This window comes from Brassica napus, chromosome C7, assembly GCF_020379485.1.
Source record: "Brassica napus cultivar Da-Ae chromosome C7, Da-Ae, whole genome shotgun sequence".
NCBI lineage: Eukaryota > Viridiplantae > Streptophyta > Magnoliopsida > Brassicales > Brassicaceae > Brassica > Brassica napus.
In genome coordinates, this window is record NC_063450.1 from 45,664,498 (window position 1) to 45,690,068 (window position 25,571).

At 31.2% G+C, this 25,571-nt stretch overlaps 2 protein-coding genes and 1 non-coding gene across 3 annotated transcripts; all 3 read left to right on the forward strand.

The window, feature by feature from the left end:
• The first annotated feature begins 17,015 nt into the window (after positions 1 to 17,015).
• On the forward strand, positions 17,016 to 18,715 carry LOC106444357 (GATA transcription factor 18). Its single transcript, XM_013885842.3, has 2 exons — positions 17,016 to 17,814; positions 18,169 to 18,715. The coding sequence occupies exons 1-2, from the start codon at positions 17,347 to 17,349 to the stop codon at positions 18,523 to 18,525; spliced, it is 825 nt and encodes a 274-aa protein (XP_013741296.1). The 5' UTR covers positions 17,016 to 17,346; the 3' UTR covers positions 18,526 to 18,715.
• Positions 18,716 to 22,790: 4,075 nt separating this feature from the next.
• On the forward strand, positions 22,791 to 24,317 carry LOC106444356 (zinc-finger homeodomain protein 7-like). The gene is made up of 2 exons (XM_013885841.3): positions 22,791 to 23,203; positions 23,376 to 24,317. The coding sequence occupies exon 2, from the start codon at positions 23,391 to 23,393 to the stop codon at positions 24,126 to 24,128; it is 738 nt and encodes a 245-aa protein (XP_013741295.2). The 5' UTR covers positions 22,791 to 23,203; positions 23,376 to 23,390; the 3' UTR covers positions 24,129 to 24,317.
• Positions 24,318 to 24,369: 52 nt separating this feature from the next.
• Positions 24,370 to 24,443, forward strand: TRNAN-GUU. Its single transcript has one exon. It is a non-coding gene; the product is annotated as a tRNA-Asn (tRNA).
• Positions 24,444 to 25,571: the final 1,128 nt, after the last annotated feature.

The window sequence follows — 25,571 nt, forward strand, 5'->3', positions numbered from 1 at the left end:
TTCATCATTTGGTATCAGAGCAACACTCTGAGTTTGGTATTCACTTCTGTTATCCACCATTCTCATCTATTCATCTTCTACAAAAAAGAAAAAAAAAGAGTTTTATTATTTATGTTTTTCAAATCTGCTGGATCATTTGGGAAGTGTGTGTTCAAGTTTTTCTTTCTTTGGAGAGCAAGATTTGAGGACAAATCTTTTTGAAGAGGAGGAGTATGATGTGATATTAGGCTCATATAGTCATATGTGAAGCTATGGACATGGAAGACATTTAAAAATTGACCCAAGATGTTAGCTAACATGTCCAGCCCATTTTTATCAAGTTACAAGCCCAAGAAGATTCAAAATCAAATGGTTTTTTTCCTGTCCAAAGAGAGTGACGAAAATTAGGTGGTTAATTGCATGAAAATCTTCTCTCTCCTACATGCAAGGAATGCTTGTTTCAAGAACACTCTCTCTCCTCCATGCACTTGTTTTATCATTTCCGATATAATAAATATCTAGCTTTGTGAGCAAGTTTAGTTTCCTATAAATAAGTTGTAATCTCTATTGAAATAAAATAAGCTTTGAGTGATTATTTTTGAAACCTTGAGAGTAATTCTCACTTTTCTTTCAATGGTGTGTAATATCCATTGATCTTTTCGATCTGTCTTGGTGCGTCATATCCAAGGGATCAAACCGATTTGTCCTGGTGCGTCATATCTAGGGAATCATCCTCATTGTCGTCTAGGTGCGTCATATCCTAGGGCATTGAGTTAGAATATCGAAGGCCTTATGCATCCTTCGTGCGACCATTCACTCCACATCCCTTGTCTTTGAAGCTTTACGGTTTCATAGCAGCAAGGTTTATCCCGTTTACCAACTTAGAGTGTCGACTCCTCGGGAGGTTTTCATCATTTGGTATCAGAGCAACACTCTAAATTTGGTATTCACTTCTGTTATCCACCATTCTCATCTATTCATCTTCTAAAAAAAAAGAAAAAAAGAGTTATTATTTATGTTTTTCAAATCTGCTGGATCATTTGGGAAGTGTGTGTGTTCAAGTTTTTCTTTCTTTGGAGAGCAAGATTTGAGGATAAATCTTTTTGAAGAGGAGGAGAATGATGTGATATTGGGCTCATATGTGAAGCTATGGACATGAAAGACATTCAGAAATTGACCCAAGATGTTAGCTAACATGTCCAGCCATTTTTTATCAAGTTACAAGCTCAAGAAGATTCAAAATCAAATGGTTTCTTTGCTGTCCAAAGAGAGTGACGAAAATTAGGTGGTTAATTGCATGAAATTTTTTTCTCTCCTACATGCAAGGATTGCTTGTTTCAAGAACACTCTCTCTCCTCCATGCATTTGTTTTATCATTTCCAATATAATAAATATCTAGCTCTGTGAGCAAGTTAAGTTTCCTATAAATAAGTTGTAATCTCTATTGAAATAAAATAAGCTTTGAGTGATTATTTTTGGAACCTTGAGAGTAATTCTCACTTTTCTTTCAATGGTGTGTAATATCCATTGATCTTTTCGATCCGTCTTAGTGCGTCATATCCAAGGGATCAAACCGATTCCTCCTGGTGCGTCATATCCAGGGAATCATCCTCATTGTCGTCTAGCTGCGTCATATCCTAGGGCATTGAGTTGGAATATCGGAGGCCTTCCGCATCCTTCGTGTGACCATTCACTCCGCATCCTTCGTCTTTGAAGCTTTACGGTTTCATAGCAGCAAGGTTTATCCCCTTTACCAATTTAGAGTGCCGACTCCTCGGGAAGTTTTCATCAATTTTAAACATTTATTAAATTCTTAATAAGCGTGAATACTCTAGAAAATCTTAATTTCGGGAACGGAGGAAGTATTATTTAATTAAGAGTATACTAAATATAATATATTATTGGTTGGGTTTACAATTTTTTTATTATACTCTTATATACATAAACCAATATGTAATTTGAGAACTCCATGGTAAAAAAAAATACTATCGGGGTTCCTCTTAAACACAATGTTGTTTTATTGCTATTGTACCGAATTTACGAGCGGTTTAGTTTTTCTTTGTAAGACTATCTCCAAAGTATTTATATTATTTTTTCTATTGTAATTTTTATTATAAATATAAATTTTTCTCTTATGTATATCACTATATTAAAAATATATATTTCTTATAAAATTATAAAAGCTATTATTTACACCTTTATATTTTAAATCAAAAATAATTTTCTATATTTTTCGTATAAATAGATAATTCTATTACAAAAACCAGTATTGAAGAAAATTTACTTTATTGATTTGTTTTAAAGAAAATATTAAAAAAAATCGGAGCTGCTCTAATATTCTAAATTATTGTCCTTACAAATGGTCAGATACAAAAAAATTATGAGGAATAGTATATATTCAAATGTAAAATTTGAACAAAAATCTGGATAAGTTGTTTTTTTTTCTGTCAAAGTATCTTGATGTACTCCTAGAAACATCGTTTTAAGAATGTGGTGTTGTCACTCAACCATGAATCAATCGAACAAGAATCTTTCAAGCATAAGAGTGGGTTTATCTTGGATGTGCCTGGTTAATTATAGGCTCTAACCGCTGATCATTAAAATATGAATAAGAATGAGTAGAAAAAAAATATGTAGGAACAAAATAAAAGAAATAAAAAAATATGTAGGAACAAAATAAAAAGAATAAAAGGAAAAAAATATGTAGGAACAAAATAAAAGGAATATTTATTACTTTTGTTCCATATCGATTTTGATAATGAATATTTTTGTTTTATAGTTTCTTAAAATTTAAGGAATGACAAAGAATCATACGCAGCAAATGTTCCTTATGTAATTTTAAAAAAATGATTAAGAATTAATTATTCTCTTTAGTTCCTTATGTCACTATTTAGACCCATAGAGTATCTGAGCGATTAAGTCAAGTAGAGTAATTAGGACAACAACTAGTGGAGTAATAAAGACAAAAAAAAAAAAAAAAAGCCTAGCATACTTTGTTTTTCACTTCCAAAACAGTGAGAGAACAAAGTGAAGTATATATCTTTATTTAAACAGTATCAAACCTAAGAGAGTAAAAGATACTTTCATCTGATTGGCAAAGATAAGTAAAACTGAGTGAAAAATTAATTCACTTGATTGCCTTAAGCCCCCAACTAATGTACAACTTTTAGGGCCCTCTAATTTCATAAAATTATTATATGCAACTTAAAGAAGTTTTAGATAAAACGTCACTTGATTTTGAATTTGACTTTGTATTTTTATTCTAATTAATTTTAATATGTGTTAATTAGACTACTAAGAATTCTTTCAAGGGTTGTCTTTTAAGAATTCTGTTAACTAGAGTTGTCAATGTTCAATCTACGGTTCTGAATTTCATTTTTATTTTGTTAGGTACTGTATTCTAGTTTTTTCCCATCATAATTTAGTTTTTTATTTTTTTTAATGTATACATTATGATAGTTTGATGAAAGTTAAAAAAAAAAAAAATTAACCAATACATTAATGTAACATTTATATTTGATCTATGATCATTTCGTAGCGTTTTATACTTTATCTATCATCATTTTGTAGCTTTTTATATTTTATGTATCATTATTTCTATTTCAAATATTTTATATCAGCTGAATGTAAATTATAAATCATGATTCTATTTTTTAAGAGTACTAATTTTTTACCCATGTTTATAATCTTTACTTTATATTACAACTTTTAAATGCACTCTACCATGATTTAAATTTTGTTATATTTTATTATGTAACTTTTTAATTCGTTTTAAGCCTTTAAAGATTTGTCTTTTAAGGGTTGTCTTTTAAGAATTCTGTTAACTAGAGTTGTCAATGTTCAATCTACGGTTCTGAATTTCATTTTTATTTTGTTAGGTACTGTATTCTAGTTTTTTCCCATCATAATTTAGTTTTTTATATTTTTTAATGTATACATTATGATAGTTTGATGAAAGTTTTTTTTTAAAAAATTAACCAATACATTAATGTAACATTTATATTTGATCTATGATCATTTCGTAGCGTTTTATACTTTATCTATCATCATTTTGTAGCGTTTTATATTTTATGTATCATTATTTCTATTTCAAATATTTTATATCAGCTGAATGTAAATTATAAATCATGATTCTATTTTTTAAGAGTACTAATTTTTTACCCATGTTTATAATCTTTACTTATATTACAACTTTTAAATGCACTCTACCATGATTTAAATTTTGTTATATTTTATTATGTAACTTTTTAATTCGTTTTAAGCCTTTAAAGATTTTCGGACATCACTGGTTACTGCGACCCAATAAAACATATTAGTAGTTTTTTTTAATAAGTTTTAATACAAGCTTATATTTCATCGCCAACCTAACAACGGTTATCTTACGTTTATTGTCGATTAGACTAGCACAAGTAACGATTTTCCGTGTATATTTTTTTTCATCAAGCTTGTTTATTTATTACATTTATTTTAATATAATAATAAAACATACTAATAAATTTTCTCAATATTTTAATATGCAATTGAAATAGTGTGATGAAATGTTAAAAATAATCACTCGCGAACAATTAATATGTATTAAGACGTATACATTATATATTGGGCAAAATAGTAAACCTGATCGAGTTACTTTATTAGGACGTCTGAGGCTCGAAACAAAAAATCATTGGGGGTGTTAGTGGGGATTGAATTTATGATGATTGTTAAAATTTCTAAAATCTAGTGTTTTTGGTTTAATGATTTAATAATTCTATACACAATATTTTGTTATTCAAAAAATATAGATTTTAATAATTCTTTAAATCTATTAAAATAGAATTCATTAGGAGTTGTATTCTTCAACATTTAACCCATAAAACAAGATTTTGAGAATACTATTTATATATTTTAGATTCTTAGAATCATTATATCAATTCATTTTCATAGAATTTCACAATACATAGAATTCTCTACAACTCTTCCAAATTTAACAAATCTCTAAACTTTAAAAATTAACAAATTCTATATAAATCTTATTCCCCACTCTGCAACTAAACGTGCGAGAGCGGTTAATGGCGATCGTGAAAGCGATCGTTTTCTCCATTTTTTCTTCTGCAATTATCATCATCTGTCATATTCCTTTTTCTATTTAATCTTCTTTGTTATTTCATGGTTTCCACAACCTAATCAATTCTCTTCCTTTTTTTGGAAAATTCACAAAAAGCACACAATTCCATTTGCACCGAAGATTCATCACAGTGAGTTCGTTTGTGTATTGCATATACATACACTCTACGTAATGGCATCTTGGGTTCCTTTTTCAAAAAAATTCCGATGTGTTTTGTTCTTTATTCTAATGGTGAACAATTTCAGATTTACTCACAACAAATTGGGTATTAATTACTTCTTCTCCCATTTTGTTGTTGCAATCTCAGGCATGGATTTCATGGCTATGACCGAAGACAAGTTGAATTCATAGTAAGGAACTTATCCTAACCGCTTTACTTTAGAAACAATTTCCATGGAAACCACCATGGAATGAGTATGCTGAAAGCATAGAATTGGAATTTTTTGTTGTATGGCGATGTTTTTAGAATCGTTGAATATTTGGTCTTTCCAACTTTTATTTCTTTTGAGAGAATCATTTATTGGATTCAATCTCGATTGACATGTATAGGTCCAAGTTGAAAGTTGACTAATGTTATACAACAAAGGAAACAAAGAAGTTTGGAGTTTCATCGCATGGCCGATACTCAAACATGAAGATTGCATTAAGAAGTTTCAGAAGAAAGTTTTTTCAATTTTTATCCTATTATATTTTATTTTAAATTTGCATTTGGTTGTATTTTTATTATTTTATGTGCAATGCTACATCTTATATGAATAAAATAATTGTTAAAAAAAATCTTGCTCCCACTAACGCTCCTAATTCTTGATAATTGATTAACTTGTCATTGTGATATTTGAAATTTTTAATAGATTTAACTGACAATAATTCTACTAAATTCAATTTCCATATTAAACAAACCCCGCAGTATATAATTTACGAGAAGCCGTGCGTTTTTTCTTCGTCAATTGATTTATATTAAACACTCGATGGATTACAACAAGAGCCAGCAGAACACACTGATATCCCCGGAATCAACAACCCACATAAGGGACACTTAAAGCCATGCGAATGCACCAAAGACTACACTAAAACATAACTTAAGACAAAAGCAAATTCCTACAACTAGATCTCCATACAATCCTTTAACAAAACCATAGATAGTATAGTCAAGACCTAAAATAACCAGAGGTCTAGCAAGAGACCACAATCAACCAAGCGGACAAGCAGGGAAGACTTAACAGAACCAAAAATCACCTGAACCTTCTGTCCACGATGAAAAGCTAGAACCACGCCGAATAGCACCACACACACCGACCCCGAAACATGGGTCCAAGAACCGAAACACCTGGGACCAACCCTCCTACAAAATCGCAACTTCCTCCGATTGAACCAAAACCTCAACCTCATTATACTGCTTCAAACGATCTCGCGCTATACGTAGTTTATTTATGGACATTAGCGAAATGTTTGGTTTATCATGTCACGATAAAACAACGCGTCGTTCTATCCTGTGAGTTCAAAACTTGTTGTTGGATGGGAGCGTATTAATCACAGGGTAGTTGGGTCACGTAAAATATCTGTAGCTTTGCATGTAGTGGCGAATCGTAACGCTTTGTGTCTTGGGGTTATCACGTATTACGTTTCGACTTTAACAAAATTTACTACTATAACTATAGATTTTTTTTGAAAAAGCAATATAAATATAGATTACGTACTATAACTAGAGATATAAATATAAACATGCGACAGAGCATCTTTTGGAAAGTGTTGGTCGTCCCATTAGTCGAACTAAGTTTCGGCAATCTCGAGACGATCTGATTACTGATTTCACCTTTTTATTTCTAAATTAATTTTCAAATATTCCTTCTATATTTGAAAAATGATGTTTAAAATTGTTCATACATTTGATCAAAAAAAAATTGTTCATACATATTTTTAAAATTAATATTCACTTTTACCTATTACTTTCTTGTTTTATTTTTAATTAGTTTAGAGTTTTATTTGCTTTCCAATAAAATTTAATCATTCAAATATTTAGATTTAAATTTATCTTTTGATTTTAAAGTAAAATACATTTATTAAAATTAGATTATCAATTTTTTATATATTCAAAAAAGTAGAACATCAATTTTTTTGTATACGTAATGAGTATTTAAAAAAAAAAAAATAAGAATATGTGTCATTTGCTTAGCGATATAATTTCACCATTTCAATCTATATATATATATATATTGTACTTTTTAATATTTAGACTCTGATTGTTCACAATTTAAAATTATTTTTTTCGCATGTTCGGTATTGGATTGTTTTAGAACTGTAATTTTTTATAATGATGAGTTCAAGAGTTTTTATGTGGTATTATCCTGGTTTGAATTAAATAATTTTAAAATGATATCAGTTTTATTTTAATCCTGTTCTAGTTTAGAATAAAACAGTGATGAACAAACATAATTCATTTTATAATAAACAGGGTTAAAACAACTAAGTAGAAAATAAATTTGAATCAGTAGTATTCTGAATTAATTTGTTTTAAGGCTAAATTAATTTGCTTGGCTAAATTATTTTACAATTTCAATTTGTACATATTTTATTTTTGAAATATTTAGACTATCAATCAAAATTTAAAACTAATCATTTTCTTACGTTTATGTTTTAAGATTTATTTAACTATAACTTTTTGGAAAACTGAAAAATGATTTTTTTGAACTATAAAAATGAATAATGATGAAATCTAGGACATACACATAATCGAAAATTCACAAAGACTTGAGTTTTTTTAACAAGATTTCATGTAAAAGTGAAAAATCATTAATTTTATTTGTAATATATTAGAATAGTAGTATATTACGGAAAAAGTAATTGTAGGATGTTAATTTTCTATGTATTATAGATAATGCCGAATAATCACATTTGATAACTTTCTTCATCATTTTTCTGAAACACGTTCATCTTCTTCCATGCTCCAAAAATCTCTGTATATTTTTAATGGCTACAATTTTTTTTCTTCTTTCATTTATATTCTTTCTTACTATTAAAGCAAACATATACTTAAGCTTTGAAGATAAAAATATATAATGCAACGAATGTAATACTAATTTTAACAAAAAAGCTTTTTAACATAAAAAAATGAAAGTAATACTAATTTTAAAGTATTTCTTAAATGTACTGGGGCAATACTTGAAACTTTTTATAAGTATTTTTTTGTTAATTAATATTATTTATGCAAACTCATGGGTGGATTTTTGCTTTCTTATTTGCAACAAATGTAAATACTAATTTTAAAGTGTTTGCATTTTCTCCATCTATAACAAATAGGTAACCGAACTTTCTTTAAAATAAGTCACGAAACAAATATGAAATCAATTTATAGATACGAGAAGTATAATGTTCTTTGTTACCTTTGTTTCTGCTAACTATGGTAAAGTTTGAGGAAGCTGTGAGAATACAGAAAAACATGATTTTTTTTATCTATAAAACTGCACAGTGATGAAATCTAGGAGACCGAGAGTTTGTGGTCAAGTGGTAAAGAGAATGGTTTGGAATATCACCATATTTCAGGTTCAATCCACTTGTCATGCGAAATTAAGTCATATTTTCTTAGTTATCCTATACAGATATAGACTACTGTTTTTCAGCTTATTTGAATACCCGAAAGAAGCTATATCCATAGACTGCACCTCAAGCTATATCCATAGACTGCATCTCCCAGTAAAAAAAATGATGAAATCTAGGACGCACATAATCGAAAATTCACAGCCACTTGAGTTTTTTTAACAAGATTGAATGCAAAAGTGCAAAATAATTAATTTTATTTGTAATATATTAGAATATAATAATGACTGAACATGAATTATAATTTCCAGAGATTATGAATAAGAAGACCTTTTGCGATCATCCATGGAAACATATACAAGCATTTTATTCATACCATGATAATTTGGCCATAGAAAAAGGACGTTATCATGTGCTATTACTATTAGGCCATCATTATTGCTAGGACAATTTTAAGTCCTTAAAATAAAAAAAGCAAAGGACGCAAGAGATATCAAAGGACGAAGGACGAAGGACGAGCTGGGACGTTTCTTATATAACGACTTTCTCCCTCGGTCCTAGTGTTTTTGTGGGTCCCCTGCCCTTAAGGACCGGCTGGGACGTTGCGATAATGTTGCCCTTAGCTATAATGATTTAAGAGGTGGGTCCAATCGCTTTTTCTTTGTTTCTTTTCACTGGTTCAAGATCAAATTTATGGGGAGTATTATTGTTCTTTGACCTATCCAAAAAAGAGTTCTTTGACCCATCAAGATTCAAGAGCCGAATCTCTCACTTGCTAAGCCAAGATAACATGAAAAATGAATAAAATATATAAAAGAGATATGTAGTTCATATGTATGCATAGGCCAATTGGGGTGTTGCTTTGATGATTGTAGGAAGGTACTTCACTTGAATAGAGGGGATTCTTCCCTTTATATTTTGGATTCTTCACAATCTAGTCTATTAGCTTTTCTTTTCATGCAATATTTTCATGTTACTTTAAAAACTCATCCAAATCTTCCTGGATATTCCCATGTCATTATGATTCTAACTTCGTATTCTCTTTATTAAAAACCACAAAAGGAATTGGATTCTCATAGGGTTTCGATACTCAACCATATTACGACCATGACTGCCTGGTTCTAACTTCTAAAGAGACTAATGTCTTCCATAGTTAATGTATACAAATTCCCCAAGAATGTTTTAAAAGACGTAAAATACAAAACTTAAAACCTTTTTATATATACTAAGCAAATCATCGTTTTATATAAGAAAAATTACATGCGAAATATTCGAAATAAATCCGCGAGTATGTGGTATGGTAGTTAACTATGACAGAAATTCTGCCCCGCTTATCTTCCAAAATCTGATTTTAACTTGGAATAACCTTGGATAAACTGAGATTAAGTTTCAGCCTGGAGCTAGTTGGATGGAATAAATCTTTCTTTTTTTAGGTAAAATGAAAAAAAAGTAAACAACTCCTCTCTAAAAATATAGATATTTTTTTCAAAATGTATTTTTTATAACAAAAATGCTATATTTTTTTATTTGTAAACAAAATTGACTTCTATATTTTGAAAAAAACATCAATCTAACATAAAAATATATAATATTTATCTATTATAGAATTTGTTTTTGGAAAATAATTCAAATTATTTCAAAGTTTCTGAATTATATATAAAGTAGAAGTGGATTTGAATATATTTCAAAATTTCTCAAATCATTTGAGATGTCTTGAGATAAGTTGGACTCATATTTGTTACCAAATAATTGTGTTAGCTTAGTCTTTAGGTTGCAACATGCACATCTGACAGTCCCAATATGATATCAGAGTTTGAATCACTTTAAATCATCTACGATCTATTTTTATATTTTCTTAAAACTACATTTTAAAAAATATAGATGGATTTTGTTTTGATATATGTCTCTACTACAAGAATGTTATTTTAGAGAAAAATAAACAGATTCGTTGGAAATGCTATATATATATATAGATATATATAACACATTATGGTTCACAACATATAGCTAAAAGAATTTAATTTGACCAAAAAGAAAAGCTACAACAATTTATGATATTCAATCGTTAAATCAACAATCCTCCGAACTTATCTGTCTGATGACTATGTGACATCTCACATGATACCAGGGACTGATCTTGTATTATCTTATTTGTCAAATTGGGTACGCTTTCCTACGACATCCTCAATTTCTCAAATACAGCGTGATTATTGGAAGGTTCTTAGGGTGGAGTTATTAACAGAATATAAAAACCCGTCTCTTAACTTTTAACTAAAAAAGTTAAAAACCGTTTCTTAAAACTCTTATTTGAGAACCGGTTCTTAGTTTTTTTAGTTAAAAGTTAAGAGTCAAGTTCTTATATTCCGATAAGAACTCCACCTTAAAAACTCTCCAATAATTATGCTCATATTTATCAGTTTAAAATTTTGGATCTCCGTCGGAAGTTTAACTGGAAATAAAAATGCTTTCACTTAAATAAAATTTCATCACCAGTACATCACCATATTTATCTTAGTTGTTATTTTACTTGCAAGATATTTTTAACTTATTTGATTGGTTTTTGTTGTTTTGCAGTATTTCTTTTCTCAAGACTATACATAATTTATAAAAACGTAGAACATATAGAATTCGATTTTATATATATATATATCTTTAGGTTTTTTTTTTTGCATTTATAAAAGTATCATTATTGATGGATCTCAAGATTTATTTAGAAACTAGGGGCATGTCCACGCTTCGCGCGGAATATTGTTTTATTGTTGTTAATTATTACTTTTCGGATGATATAGCTAGCTAATTATGTGATCGGCTTTATTTGCTAAAAACATTATTTGTTATTTTAATTATGTTATGTAGTAATAGGTGATATGCTAACATATTATAATAGTACTTTATTAGTGGTGGAGTGAGTTTGTGATGTAATGCCTATTGAATTTCAATAATTTTACATTTAGGCATTTGTTGAATTTAAGGCTAATAGTTTCAGGGTAAAAATTAATATGTTTTCTAATTATTTAAACATTACTTTTTAAAGATGTTTTGTGCTCTCTCCCTATATTTTTACATTGAGCCATCACCATCTATGCATTTCGTTTACCTTTCCGTTATGCTGTGATTCTCGCCATCACCGAAAAAGACTCACATATGTGCTCTTGTTTTCCCTCACCTTTTCTCCTCTTTTTCCTTAGATTTCGGCTCATGTTAGGAACTGCATCTCTTTGGGTTGGGTCAGAGTTTAGTCGTCTTTGAAGTTGTTTTCCTCGTCGTTGGCTTACCATCGATAGTCCCTTCTCGTCTTAGTTTTCAAGATATGGTTTTTGGTGATCTGACTTCTATAGCTCGAGGACGGCTCCGCGATTGAATGATTTCGTTTTGTCTACCCTTCCATCTATGTTCCCTCATCTCGTTGCAACTTTCATGGCTGCTTGCGTCTCTGTGACTCTCCCTTTCGCCATGTTTGCCACTCTAGATTAGGATAGTGTTCTCCTCCGAATATGCTCTGTAGATTTGGAAGATTGTTTCTGGTCTCAAGTCTGGGCTCTGGTTTTTCGGGGGTTGGCTTCTGTTCTCCCTCACTCAGGTTGTTCTCTTCTTCCCTTGCTTCCCTTAGTATAAGTGTGTGGTATTAGTCTCTTGGAGCTTTGGTCCCTTCTATCCAGAGTTTTGTGATTCTTCACTTGCATAGACGTCTTGTTTGTGCTTGTTTAGTTTGTGAGGTGATTCTTACCTCTTAGCTGGTGGTTGTCCTTATCGTTCGTTATGTATGTCTCTTCCTGCTTCGTGGTGATTTTAGCCTTCTGTTGATTATTTTTCCTCTAACCCGCTTTCTTGGTTCTTTACATTGGTCTTTGATCACGCTCCTTTGTGTTCGAGCGATTGCTTTATCTCAAGATTATCTTTCTACTTTTTTCTAACTTTTGATTGTTCTGGCCAAGACACTCAATGATAAAGTGGGGTAAGTTAATTTTCGTTCTTGATCGCCTTTGAGCTCTGGACCTTTATTGAGTTAGTGTTACTTTGGTATTTTTTTCTCTATGGTTATGGAGGTTTTATGTTTAGATTATGTGTTTTGATTTAATTTGGTTAATATTAAGATAAATATATAGTTGTAAATGAAATAATAGAAAATAGTAAAAATAATAAAATAGCGAAAGTTTATGTTATTTTTAGCAGTGAATAAATTAAATATTAAAATACATTTATATTTTTTTACTTATTTCTTTATTCGTTTTGCAATTTTTTGAACAATAAAATAGATTATCAAACTTCAAATGATGATAGTTAGTGTAAGAAGGATTAGATAGTGCATAATTAGAAAATAATGAACCAAATTGCAATAGTCTAAAAGAAGAAGGATCTAAAATGTAAAAAGACAAAAAAAGAGGATACATGTCAACAAACCCCTCTTCCACATGTCATAAGAAGAGAGAAAAGTCTACTTTATATATATAGATAGAGTTTCGTTACATGTATAAAAAAATTCAGGAAACGTATAGATTGATGATTATATATAAAAGTATACATATTTGATTGATAATGTAATTAAAATACAGCTATGGAATACGTAGGATATTTAAGAACAAGAGAGTGCAAAGATATCGAGGCTATAAATTTGTTATTCAAGAATTCAGATCTCTACTTCTTGTTCTTGGTTCCTCTTTTGTAGGTTCTCAAAAGTGAATTATAACGGTAACGACGAGTATCAGATGTTATATGATTGTCTTCAATTTTATTTCTGTTATGCTTTGGTTTGACTATGTCAGCTCGACATGGATTATCTTCTAGTTCACAATGGACCTTAATAACCATTGTGAGCATGTTATCTTCTCAAAAGTCTTAGAGACACTAGACCGAATTCTTAAACCGGATTTGGAGTAGGATAAAACCCGCCTCCAACAACTATCATTGATCCATCCACCACCACTGCATATCTAACGGAAGCTCTTCTCCTACCATCTATCTACAAATGAAACAAATCGAGATTCCGCATTCTGAAGAAATTAATGGAGAGTTTTAGTTAAAGCATAATCATTGAAATCCATTGCATATAGGACGAAGACTACTAGAGTAGAGTCTAGCTATAGCTAAAGTTTTGAAGAAATCTAATAACCTAATCTTAGTCAGTTTTACTTAATCGTGGGATCATCATTAACCACATCAGGCTGTGCAGGTATCGAACGTGTGATGGCGATGTGGTGGAAGTAAAAGAACAAGGCCACGCGCGAATGAGCAGGGTCGCGTGAGATTCAGGGTTCTAGGGCATAGATACGGATAAAGACAGAGGTTTATAGCAGTAGCATTATATCGGAAGAGAACAAATAAAAATCAAAAACTGAGCCTCGTGATCGGAGATTTTTTTGCAGTGATGACTGTACTCTCTCCCCCTTGTCACGTGGGCTAAATTTTGACCACCCTTCTCAGTGACCATCAACATCACATCACTTTCTCCTTCTTCTTCGATTTTTTTTTTTGCATGGTTCAATTCTATTCCACATAAAACCGATAAATTCAAATCCTTAATTACAAATTATAAACGTATATAGATCTAGTAAACATTCGTGAGTGACATAATATTAATTACCTTAAATAGCAATAACGTATTAACAAGAATTTGCAAGTGTGCTGGTCCAAAAGTTGTATGTTTTTCATCCGATTGACCCCACGTATCATTTATTAACATACTTAAACATTTCAATCTCTAGTTTTTGAAAGCACATAAATGAATGATTTCATTTTAGTATGTGCTTCCAAATGTATTCATCTTACATTTAGCATCTACATCCGAAGTTTGGCATCCATCAACCAGCTGGCCAATATTTTTTTTACTCGATGGTTTCGATTACTTTAATTTCGTGTTTATTTATTTTGTTTTGTTCAAACAGAGATAATATACATTGTTGCATTTTTTTTTATTATTACAACAGGAGAGTATCGAATAAAAAAATATAAGAAATTAAAAACATAAACATCAATTCCTTAATGTCTAGGGTGAATCATCCAACCATATTAGAACACTACTAGTTTGTTCCCTTTGTGTTGTATTCTATTGATATTTTTAATAATGTTTGGCGTCATGTCATCTTTGTATCTTATGATCTTTTTTTTGTAAAGGCTAATCCCTCCTTAAGGAATGTCAATTGTTTTTAAACCTGAATATAGCAAAAAAAGCTAATTAGCTCGAAATAGGTCTATTCTGAGTCATTTAATTATCAACACTCACATAGATTATTACATGTAGAGGAAGCATGTGCTATATAAGTGGAAAATATAGATAGTGATTAAAATATAACTTGGCTATCTGAGTAACAAAATTTAAAAGCAAGTGAACCCATTTGAGTAAATGATTTAAATTAATATCTTACTCTATTAAAACAGCGGTGTGACCCATTAATAAAAAGTTATGTCCAATTAAAAATAACTGAATTTTATATAACTGCATTTAATTATATCAAAACACTAACCACGTTATAACTTTTTTACGAAAAACAGTTATCAGGTTTTCTTTGTCTGTTTTTCTTTGAAAAAACTTTTTATGATCATCAATTAATTTCCCAGTAACAAATAACAGAAGTCAGACATGAATACAGAGTACAAACTACAATCGATCCATCTGTGGTTTCCGAAATCACTTTGTAGCTGCTTTCCTTTATTCCACTTACCGGTCTGAGACAACAAAAATTAAGACAAAGGCCCTGTAAAACACGGGTAAGGCATCCAAGTTTGTCGTAATTTTTTTTTGAGTTTAGAATATTTAAAACTGATGTTTTGTGGCAGATCTATGTATTTGAGACATAATTAATACTTAATCACACAACAATTTGATACTTTACAGGAAAATAGTTGATGACCGCCATGAAAATAGATTTACAGAGTCAAACCCTAAAAAAAGATTCAAGGGAAGATGATGCAAAAATTACAATTATGCCACACATTAAAACGATAAATTAAATAAAAGCGCAAGACAAGTTTTTGTCGTATAGAACCAGGGAACTAAGAGCATACCAGATTTTAGTTTTTTTAGTTAAAAGTTAAGAAACAGTTTCTTAACTTCCGATAAGAATCTCATTTTAAAAACCCCGGGTTAATCATGTTCTAAGCGATTGAGCCAACAACATTTGCCACCAGACCACCGAAATTTAATATTATTTATTCCCATGTTTATTAATTACAAAATCCGGTTCAACCAATTCCAAGCATAATCGATTAATTTTGATTCTTAATAATTACCATAAATGACATTTCTTGATTAGTTCCTGATTTTAGTCGTTTGTAAACCAAAATCATTTTTTTTCCTTACTCACAGTTATTTTGTTTTTATTATACACACTTGCTATATTTTCTATAGCATTTATAGAAATAACTTTACAAAAATAATTTTGGTCATTTATATTATTTCTGTTCATATTTATAATTTACATTTAAAATCTACTAAAAACTAAGTATTCTGTAAATTTTTGAAAATCCGGTTGAACATGTTTGACCAGTCCCAGTAAGCATAACAAATCAATATCCGGTTCGATTTTCAAAACATTGGTTCCAGTTCAGTTTTCTGGATAATTTTGCATAATGTATATAAAAAAATGAATAATCCAGATTTTTCAGTATAAATATCGAGTTGTTTGAATAAAAATATCAAGTAATTCAAATAATTTGAAGGTTTTGGATTAAAAAGTATCCCAATAATTCGGTTAATAAATAGCATTTTAGGTATATTTGGTTAATTATAATTAAATATAATTAATATTTGTAGGTATACAATTTTTATTCTTAAAATTTGGGTTTGCGGATTAGTTCTGTCGTGATATATATATATATGATTTTTCTTGATTATTTATGAATTCAGTTCTGATTTAGTGGTTTCAGATAAATGTGCGTAGACCTATACAATATTTTATATAGAAATTCAAATATATTTTTTTCTTAATTTCAAAAATAAACCCAGGTTTACAAAGCGCGGATCAAAATTTAGGTTTTCTAGGTTTTTGTTTAACAATTGGGCCATGAGTCACAATATTTTAAATAAATACAACGGGGTTTTAACAACTAAAATGAGCCTTTTCATTTACATTGGGTCAAAATTTACAAAACTTATTTTTAATTGCATGACAAATTACTATATGTAATAATAACGTTATTATCATTATATGAAATAAATTCATGAAAATTCAGTGAAAACATATAATTGTATCTATTTAATTACTAAACAAAATTGTAACTATATTTTGTTATTTTTTTGAAAAAGTTATAACTGTTTAAGAATAAAGTGCCAAATTAATGTGTCAAATGACTATAGTACAAGTGTATAGTTATGCAACATCATAAATTCAATACAATTATTTAAAAAAATTACTTATAATTTTTTTTAAAAAAAATTACACAAATATAATTAGAAGTAAAAACAAAAATATGATTACAAAAAACACAAATATGAAAATTAAATTTCTAAAAAAATGTAAAACAAAAAATATACCCGTCAAAATCTAGTTACTTCGTAAAAAGCTAGTCCCTACATATTCTATTGATTTTAATTATTCGTTTACTAAAGACCTGCATATACACCTCTAATTCTATAATCTATATATAGGTGTGTGCCCTCTTCTCCGTTCTTCACTTCACTCCAACGAGAACTTACTACTTGGATTGATCTCTTCATATTTTCTTTAACTTCTTTTAATTTACACTTAGGGTTTTCAAAGTTAGAGAGGGAGAGTGTGTGTGTGTTGAGAGAGATGATGCATACTCCGTACAATACTTCAACACAGGGGCAATATTGTCATTATTGCGCAATGTTCCACCACCATAGCCAAAGCTGCTGCTACAACAACAACAACTCAAACGCCGGCGTTTACGAGCAGAACGGCGAAGATTATTACTCTTCCTCCGTCGTTGACTGCACTCTATCTCTTGGCACTCCTTCCACACGTCTCTGCGAGGAGGATGAGAATCGCAGACGCACTACTTCCTATGGTCCTTCCTCTTGCATTTCCAACTTCTGGGACTTGATTCACACCAAAAACAACAACTCCAATACGAAGCCGTCTTTTGACTTCCCTTCTTTCTCCACTGGTAATCCCATCAAGCCAACACGCGGTTGCCCCAGCGGTAACGGCGGTGGCGACTCTCTCCTCGCCCGACGCTGTGCCAATTGTGACACCACTTCGACTCCACTCTGGAGAAATGGTCCTAGAGGCCCTAAGGTGATTAATTTCCAATAAATCATTATAAAATACTACTTATTGTTGATAATCAACACATAAAACTTGGTTATCTTTTATTTCTTCTCTTTAACCGATATTTTACTGTATATATATAACTTCATATCGAAAGTAGCATTAAGTAAGGATTTTGATGGTTAAATAAGGTGATTAATTTCCCACAAATTTTATTTAAAGTAGACTTTTTAAATTTCAAATGCAACCTCATATAAATAACAAAGAAAAAAACAAAGATTTTCAAAGGAGACATTTCATCCCCTTTTTGAAATATTTCCATTTATTTTATTTTTTGGGATATTGATTGTTAAATGAAATGGATGGTTTTGGAATTTACAGTCCCTATGCAACGCATGCGGCATTCGTTTCAAGAAGGAAGAGAGAAGAACCACGGCGGCTTCAGGGAATGCCGTCGTCGGAGCCTCACCTGTAGCAGGCGATCCGTACGGACATCATAACGCCAGCTACAACATTACCACTAGTCACAACAACAGTGGTACTTCGTGGGCTCAGCACACGACGCAGAGGGCTCCGTGCAACTATCCGGCAAACGAGATCAGGTTCATGGATGATTACAGCAGCCCTGGAGCTAATAATAACGGTGACTCTGACGGTAGCCACGGCGGCGTTCCGTTTCTTTCGTGGAGGCTAAATGTAGCAGATAGGGCAAGTCTTGTCAATGACTTTACGAGATGAAAAAGAAAGAGAAATTGACGTTAGATTCTTAAAATATCCTTGTAGTTTAATTATTTATTATGTCTCGTTTTCTAAAAAAACGAAGAAAATGTTTGAAAAGAGATTGTTAAAATTAGCGTTTTTATTTTTTGTAACTATTTTTTATTTAATTTAATATTTTTTAATTAATAATCTATGCTTTACTTTGATTGATCATAAATGGTGGGGTGAATTTAAAGGTTCACCCTAGAGAGTGAACCTAAATTTTGTTCTTATCTATTTTACACCATTCTCTATTGCAGATTTACGGATATAAACCTACTTATGGAAATTTCTCTCTCTTTAGTCCTTTTTATTATAAGTTCGAATATATAAACCCTAATCTTTGTTTAAGTCCAAACTGAATATTACATTCATGTAATCAATCACGAGTGTTAGTACAAAAGTGATGTACATGAAAGAAAACGCAGACCAAAAAATATAGACATAGGATATAACTCTTTTAATGTATACAGTTTTGTGGTTAAAACGGAGAAGTTTCAGTTTCACCTGACTCCCTGAAATTCACAACTGAGACTTTAATTATTATTGTGTTCTTTTAATTGGTTGAAATAAGAAAATTAAATGAGAAAATAAAACATTGAGGGTCAGCTGAATGGTAGTGAAGATTGAAATCTGATCGTCGAATTAAGAGATTAGATTCTGATCGTACCAATGTGGGATGACTCATGTCTGTGGTACTGTTGTGTGTTCAGTTTGGATCAGAGCATTGTAGTGATTTAATGAATTTATTTTTGTCGTATTATGCTCTGTTCTCTCCTCCTTTATATTTTGACCGTCGTTTTGTCCTTTTCTAATTACATCATCTTGACCTTTTGCTCGTGTCAATATGCGCTCAACAGAATATCTTCTTTCTTTTTATTATAAGTTTTCCGATTTTACCGAACCGATTCTGCAACATTGTTTGTACTAATCCTACTAGCTTTTAATCTACTCTGCACGATGACACAAAAATCTCACTATGATATTATATTTTTCTCTCTCGTCGTCGTCGACAGATATTCAACTTTATTCAGCCTCCACGATGTGAAATGATATTTTACTTCTACGTGTGTGATCATTAACTTTTAAGTTATTGAAAGCCGTAACGATTTGGTTTTTATTAGTCACGAGAATACTCTAAAAAGCGGACAGTAGAGTATATAAGGGAATGGTTGCATATGAAGCAGAATAAAGAATCAAACAACTCAATACGTCATAGTATGCATAGCAGATGCTCATCAGGGCTAGGCTGGATAATGCGTGATCATAATGGGAAGTCCATTGATGGTGGTATGAGGCAATTTCAAGGAAGATTTACATCAGAAGAATCATAATGTTCGGCACTGATCTGGACACTCCGGGCATCATGGTCTTTGGGCTATGATCTAGTTGAGTTCAAATGTGATAATTTTATTCTTAACTGGATATTTGACGGAGGTCCTACCAACTTAAAACTGCAACACTATACATAGACAAAACCGAACCTCCTCGTATTCAAGTTTAGTTATAGAATTGTAGAATACGAACAATGAAAGGCGATTTTCTCACTATATCAGTGGTCTTTGATTCATACCTCCCTATCAATTTTAGAAACTCGATGACTGCCGTTTTATGCATCAATAAAATAAAATGTTTTAGTTGAAAAAAAATAGTTTGTGATTGGGCTAAAATGTGCCCAATTAAGAACTTGATCAGGCATATATATTTGTTATCACTTATCAGTTATCACTAACGACGAAACTAACATATTGCAATTTGCAACTGAACAGAAAAAGTATTATTGGGGTTTTTTTTTTTTTTGGCATCATATTATTGGGTTAATTAGGCGCCAATCGATATTGCATGAGGCCCAACTAAGTTTCGGGCTAAATGATAAATTTGTCGGTTTATAGATGATTACTAATGACTAATATTGCTAATGTAATGAGGTTGACGATCATAACCGGACCAGTGACCGATTTTGCCATCTCCATGTCCTTCCAATAAAAACTTTAGGGTATTCCATTGATAAATTCTTAATATAAAATAATATTAATATTTAAATTTTAAGTATGACTATAAAATTATGTTAGTATTCTAATTATGAATATCGAGTATATTACATCATCCTATCCACAAAGATATATTTTTCATTTGTTCACACAAAAAACATTTAATTTGTATGATAAATACCTCATTTTCAATAAGAATAAACCAAAATAACTTCAATAAACTCAATTTTTTAATTTACAGTTTAGAATTACTTAATAATAAAAATTGATAGAAAACACAAAATTAATATAAACACACAAAAAGTAATATACTCTGTGTTTATATTTTTTCCAAAATATTTATCTGTGTGGAACGAAGATAGCAGTATTTTATTAATACACATTGAAATATTACCAATGGAATGCCCTAAATTTTTTGCTGAAGGAACATGTCAATTGTTCATTACATGTGGAGGCTCATCGAATCTCATAAGACATCGCGCTGATAATAATAAGACCTCTCTTCCAGTGAATGCTTTGCTAGGAAATATATTTGATTGATATGTGTATATAGGACTTAGAACACCATTAGTGGTTTGGTACTCCCAAGGGTAGCTAGCCAAATTAAATATTATTATGTTTATAAATATGTCATTATCTAAATAAATTTAAAACAAAATAGAAAATTAAAGCAATAAGAAAGTGATACGTAGACAAAAGATTTTCTGCATATTCGAGTACCTCAAAGAACATACATGTTTTTCCATTTCACCATCTCTCTCCACTATTCAGTTTATTTCATTTTTATATTCAGTAGAATTTGTTTTAGAAACCTTCAATGCGAAGTTAAGTTAAACATTTATTTGAAGTAAATTTCCGGACTAGGTATATGACTTATGATTAACATATTTCTTCCGAATGGAATATAACCATCAGTCGCAGTATCTTCTATATATTATATATAGCATGACTGATTGTTTTTATTATCTTTTATCACCGAAACTTCTAAATCTAGCATCAATCATCGTACTGTGATTGGTTGTAATTGATCTGGGATCACTTCGCAAACAAGACCCACTTGGGTCGGCCAGGACAGCTAATCGTATCCTCTGACGAAGAAGCTATTCCACGCCCACCACTTTGTTGTCTCTTCCCTTCTCTTCCAAGTTTCACTTGCTGGATAATCTTGAATTTTGTCCTTGTTTTGTTTTCCTGTATTTGCAACTTAGAAAACGTGAGAGAAACCCCATTTGTAACTCTATGTGGAAGTGCGTACGGAATGTATCAAATCTAGTTTCATTTTGCTAGGATTCTTTGCTTAGAGAGCAATAGCATGGCTTCTTTTTTTTTATCCCACTTCCTTGCATCCAACCTTCTATAGAGCTTGGGCCAATGTCTCCGCAGCTTGGATCTGATTTTGCCATGTCACAGACTCACATATATGATCATCAACAAGAGCAGCATTTCTGAAGTATTGGGCGCAATGCTTGCTTCTTGTAACTTGGGGAGTTTTCTATATGGAGACAATTTACTAAAGTTCAAAGATGTCACGCACCATGATCAACCTCTTGAAAGTTTGTACGGCAAATCTTTTATCATTAATTTCAGTAAATTTGATTGGTAAATAAGAAGATCATCATGAAGTGCAACACAGCTGTGGGAAACAAAGAATCTGTAAACAAGACATGTGGAGATAAATAAAAGTGCAGGTCTTTGTTTGTGCTTATGTGGACCAGTTTTCATTCTTTTTCACACTTTATTTAACATGTCTTCTCTTTCAATCAAGACGCAGGATTAACTCTGATTAGATGTTGTTAAAGCAACCCTAATTTCATTGGTATGGGAAATTGAAGATGTAGTACATATAATTAGTTTCCATGGAACCCCAAGCCACCGCACTTAGTGTTGATAATAGTATAATTTCTCATATTCATAGTAAGATCAATTGTTGACAAAAAAATAAAAATAAAAATAGTAAGATCAATTATTCCGGATATATAATTTGTGGCGTATAGTATGGACATAAATTATAATTTTACAATTAGTGGATATTTGAATTAAAATTTATGTTTACAAATTTTTTTTTATGATATGTTATAATGTATGTATATGCAAAAAGTGAACTAATTTACACACGTTTCCAAATTTGATTTTTTCGATCACATGACACAATTTCAACTAAACTAAAATTATTGATTGAATTTTCTAAAATTGAAATGTGAACTAGTTCAATAAGTTTCTTCTTCATCTCTCACCACATGCTAATGTCGTAATTAGTTGGTAATTGTTTGACTAATCTAGGGCTTTTTGCAGACACACATTAGTTAGTAACACCAATAACATCATCACAAAAGAAAATAGAGAAAAATATATAAATGCAATAATGGGAGATGGGCCAAAGTTGCAGGTGGTGGGAGATAGCATATGACAATGTCTCCAAATTAAGAGGCACCACCACACATACACACTCTATCTTTCTCTCTCTAGTAATATAGTAGGTTTGTGTTTTCTTTTATAAAATCGATATTTTCTTGGATTTTCATGTGAAATTAAACTTGATGGGTGAAAGGAAACAGATGGACACACGTCACCACCACCACCATTTCTATTTCTCCCTCTTCTTCAATATCAATCTCATCTTGCACTCTAGTCTTTGCTGAGACAGTAAGCTCTTTAAATACCTCCAGGTGAGTCTAAAATCAGATAACATTTCCTCTTTAATTCCAAATTAAATAAGAACAAAACTGCAATGATGTTTTTTTTATTTGCATGCATTAGTTATGATTATAAGTTGGTTATTACAATTTAACAAATGTATCTTCTTTTTTTTTTTGCTAAATACAAATGTATCTTCTTTAGAGTCAGAATTTTACAATGGAGCATGGAGGAAAGTGCAATGCAATTACTTCCACAACAATAACCTTAAAAGCAAAACCACATACCAACCCGGATCCGAAAACCAAACCCGGTTCAGATCCATTCTTGATCAAGAAAGAAAACCAAAAACCGAGGACGCGTTCCGACCAAGCAGCCAAGTACGAGGAGTGTCAGAAGAACCACGCGGCCTTAACCGGAGGACAGGTGGTGGACGGATGCTGCGAGTTCATGCCCGGAGGAGAAGAGGGCACTCCAGGTGCGCTAAAATGCGCAGCCTGCAACTGCCACCGGAGTTTCCACCGGAAGGAAGTGTACGGACATAGAAACAGTACACAAGAAGAGCTAATATCTCCGACGTTTTACCGTAGTAGCAACTCGTACAAGGCGATCCATCCACGTGGAGTGTATCCGACGGGTGAGATTGGACGGAGGACATCATCGTCGAGCGAGGATATGAAGAAGATATTGAACCAAAATAGTGATGGAAAAGGTCTGACGATGATTATGAGGAAGAAGAAAAGGGTTAGGACAAAGATTAACGAAGGACAAAAGAAGAAGATGAAGGAGTTTGCACAGAGGCTAGGGTGGAGTATTCAAAAGAAAGATGAAGAAGAGATTGATAAGTTTTGTAGGACGGTGAATCTGAGGAGACAGGTTTTCAGAGTGTGGATGCATAATAACAAGCAAGCAATGAAGAGGAATGGTAACATTTGTGATCTGCAAAAGTTAAATTAATAAATCCTGTTTCATTTTTTTGCATTAAAATTGCTTTGAGTATGAAATAGTGACTAGATTATAGGATTGTAGGTGCAAATCTTGAAACCAGAAGCGTCTATCTATGCTATGATTTATTGTGTTAATGTGCTATTATTTTCTTAAAAATTAGTCTCTGTGTGTGGTTACAATGAATTGATAAAGTTTGTACCTAAAACTGAAACGCTATAGAAAGCAAATGATTTAAAGGAATAACAAATCAGCTGGAATAGCTCAGTTGGTTAGAGCGTGTGGCTGTTAACCACAAGGTCGGAGGTTCGACCCCTCCTTCTAGCGTATTTTTAACATTAATTTGACTCTTTTAGTTATAAAAAACTGAGACTTGATTATTGTAATTGTGGAAGTCAAAAATCAAGAACTATGTTAATTTTGACCCTTCTAGCGTATTTGTTGCCACTAAAGGGTAAAGGCAGGGAATAGATAGCAAGGAAGATAGCCAGAAAGCAGCACTTCTTGCCCAGGCCAGGACGCACAACAAGGAGAAAGTTATGTTCTGCATTTGTCTTCTTCTTTCTCTGCACTCCTATCCACTCGTTTCTACCTCCCAATCCTAGCTTAGAGTCGTAAGATGCTGACAAAAACACAAATATATAGCTATATATGACCAAGTCTAACTTCAAAAGAGGTTCTAAACAAAAAGGAGAATATGATTTATATGATCAAACTCAATCCTAGTAGACGTTACGTCGATTTGGAAACAAGTGCTTCAGATGTTTCTTTGCAAATGATTTTTTAAGAGGTGTTTCCTTTGATCTTGTAGGTTAATTTCGACAAATTTGCAACGTTTTTTCTTCCTTCTAGGATAAATTGTTGGATCTGGATAAGACAAAGAAAGTTCGTTTTGCAACACGACAAGTTGAGCCTAAACTCTAATGATATTGTCCATTTAATGAATTGTCTGAAAAATGTAGACGTAATAGTCCGCATAAAACACAATTGAACGGCGATTAAATAGGGACAAATTGTATAGATCATGTGGGTGAAACACTAACACATGGTTTTTTATTAAATTATACACATATATAGTTTTGTTTAGGCCTGGGATTTTTATCCGAGATCCGGATCCGATCCGAAAATCCGGATATCCGGAGAGGCCGAATCCAGATCCGGATAGTAAAATGTTAGATCCGTCAAAGCCGGATCCGGATATCTTGATTTTTTAGTCCGGATATCCGGATCCGTAAATTTTATTAATAATTATTTCAAAAATAGTAATATCTATATATAAAAACTAATTTTATTTAATAAATTTTCATTTTTATAATACTATATATAAATTTTAGGTAAATTTTGTAATATTATACATAGAAATAATTAAAAACATTATTTATCTTTTTTATTTTTAAATTATTGTTAATATTTTATATATATTAATATTATTTTTTATTTATTTTAAGGATCCAA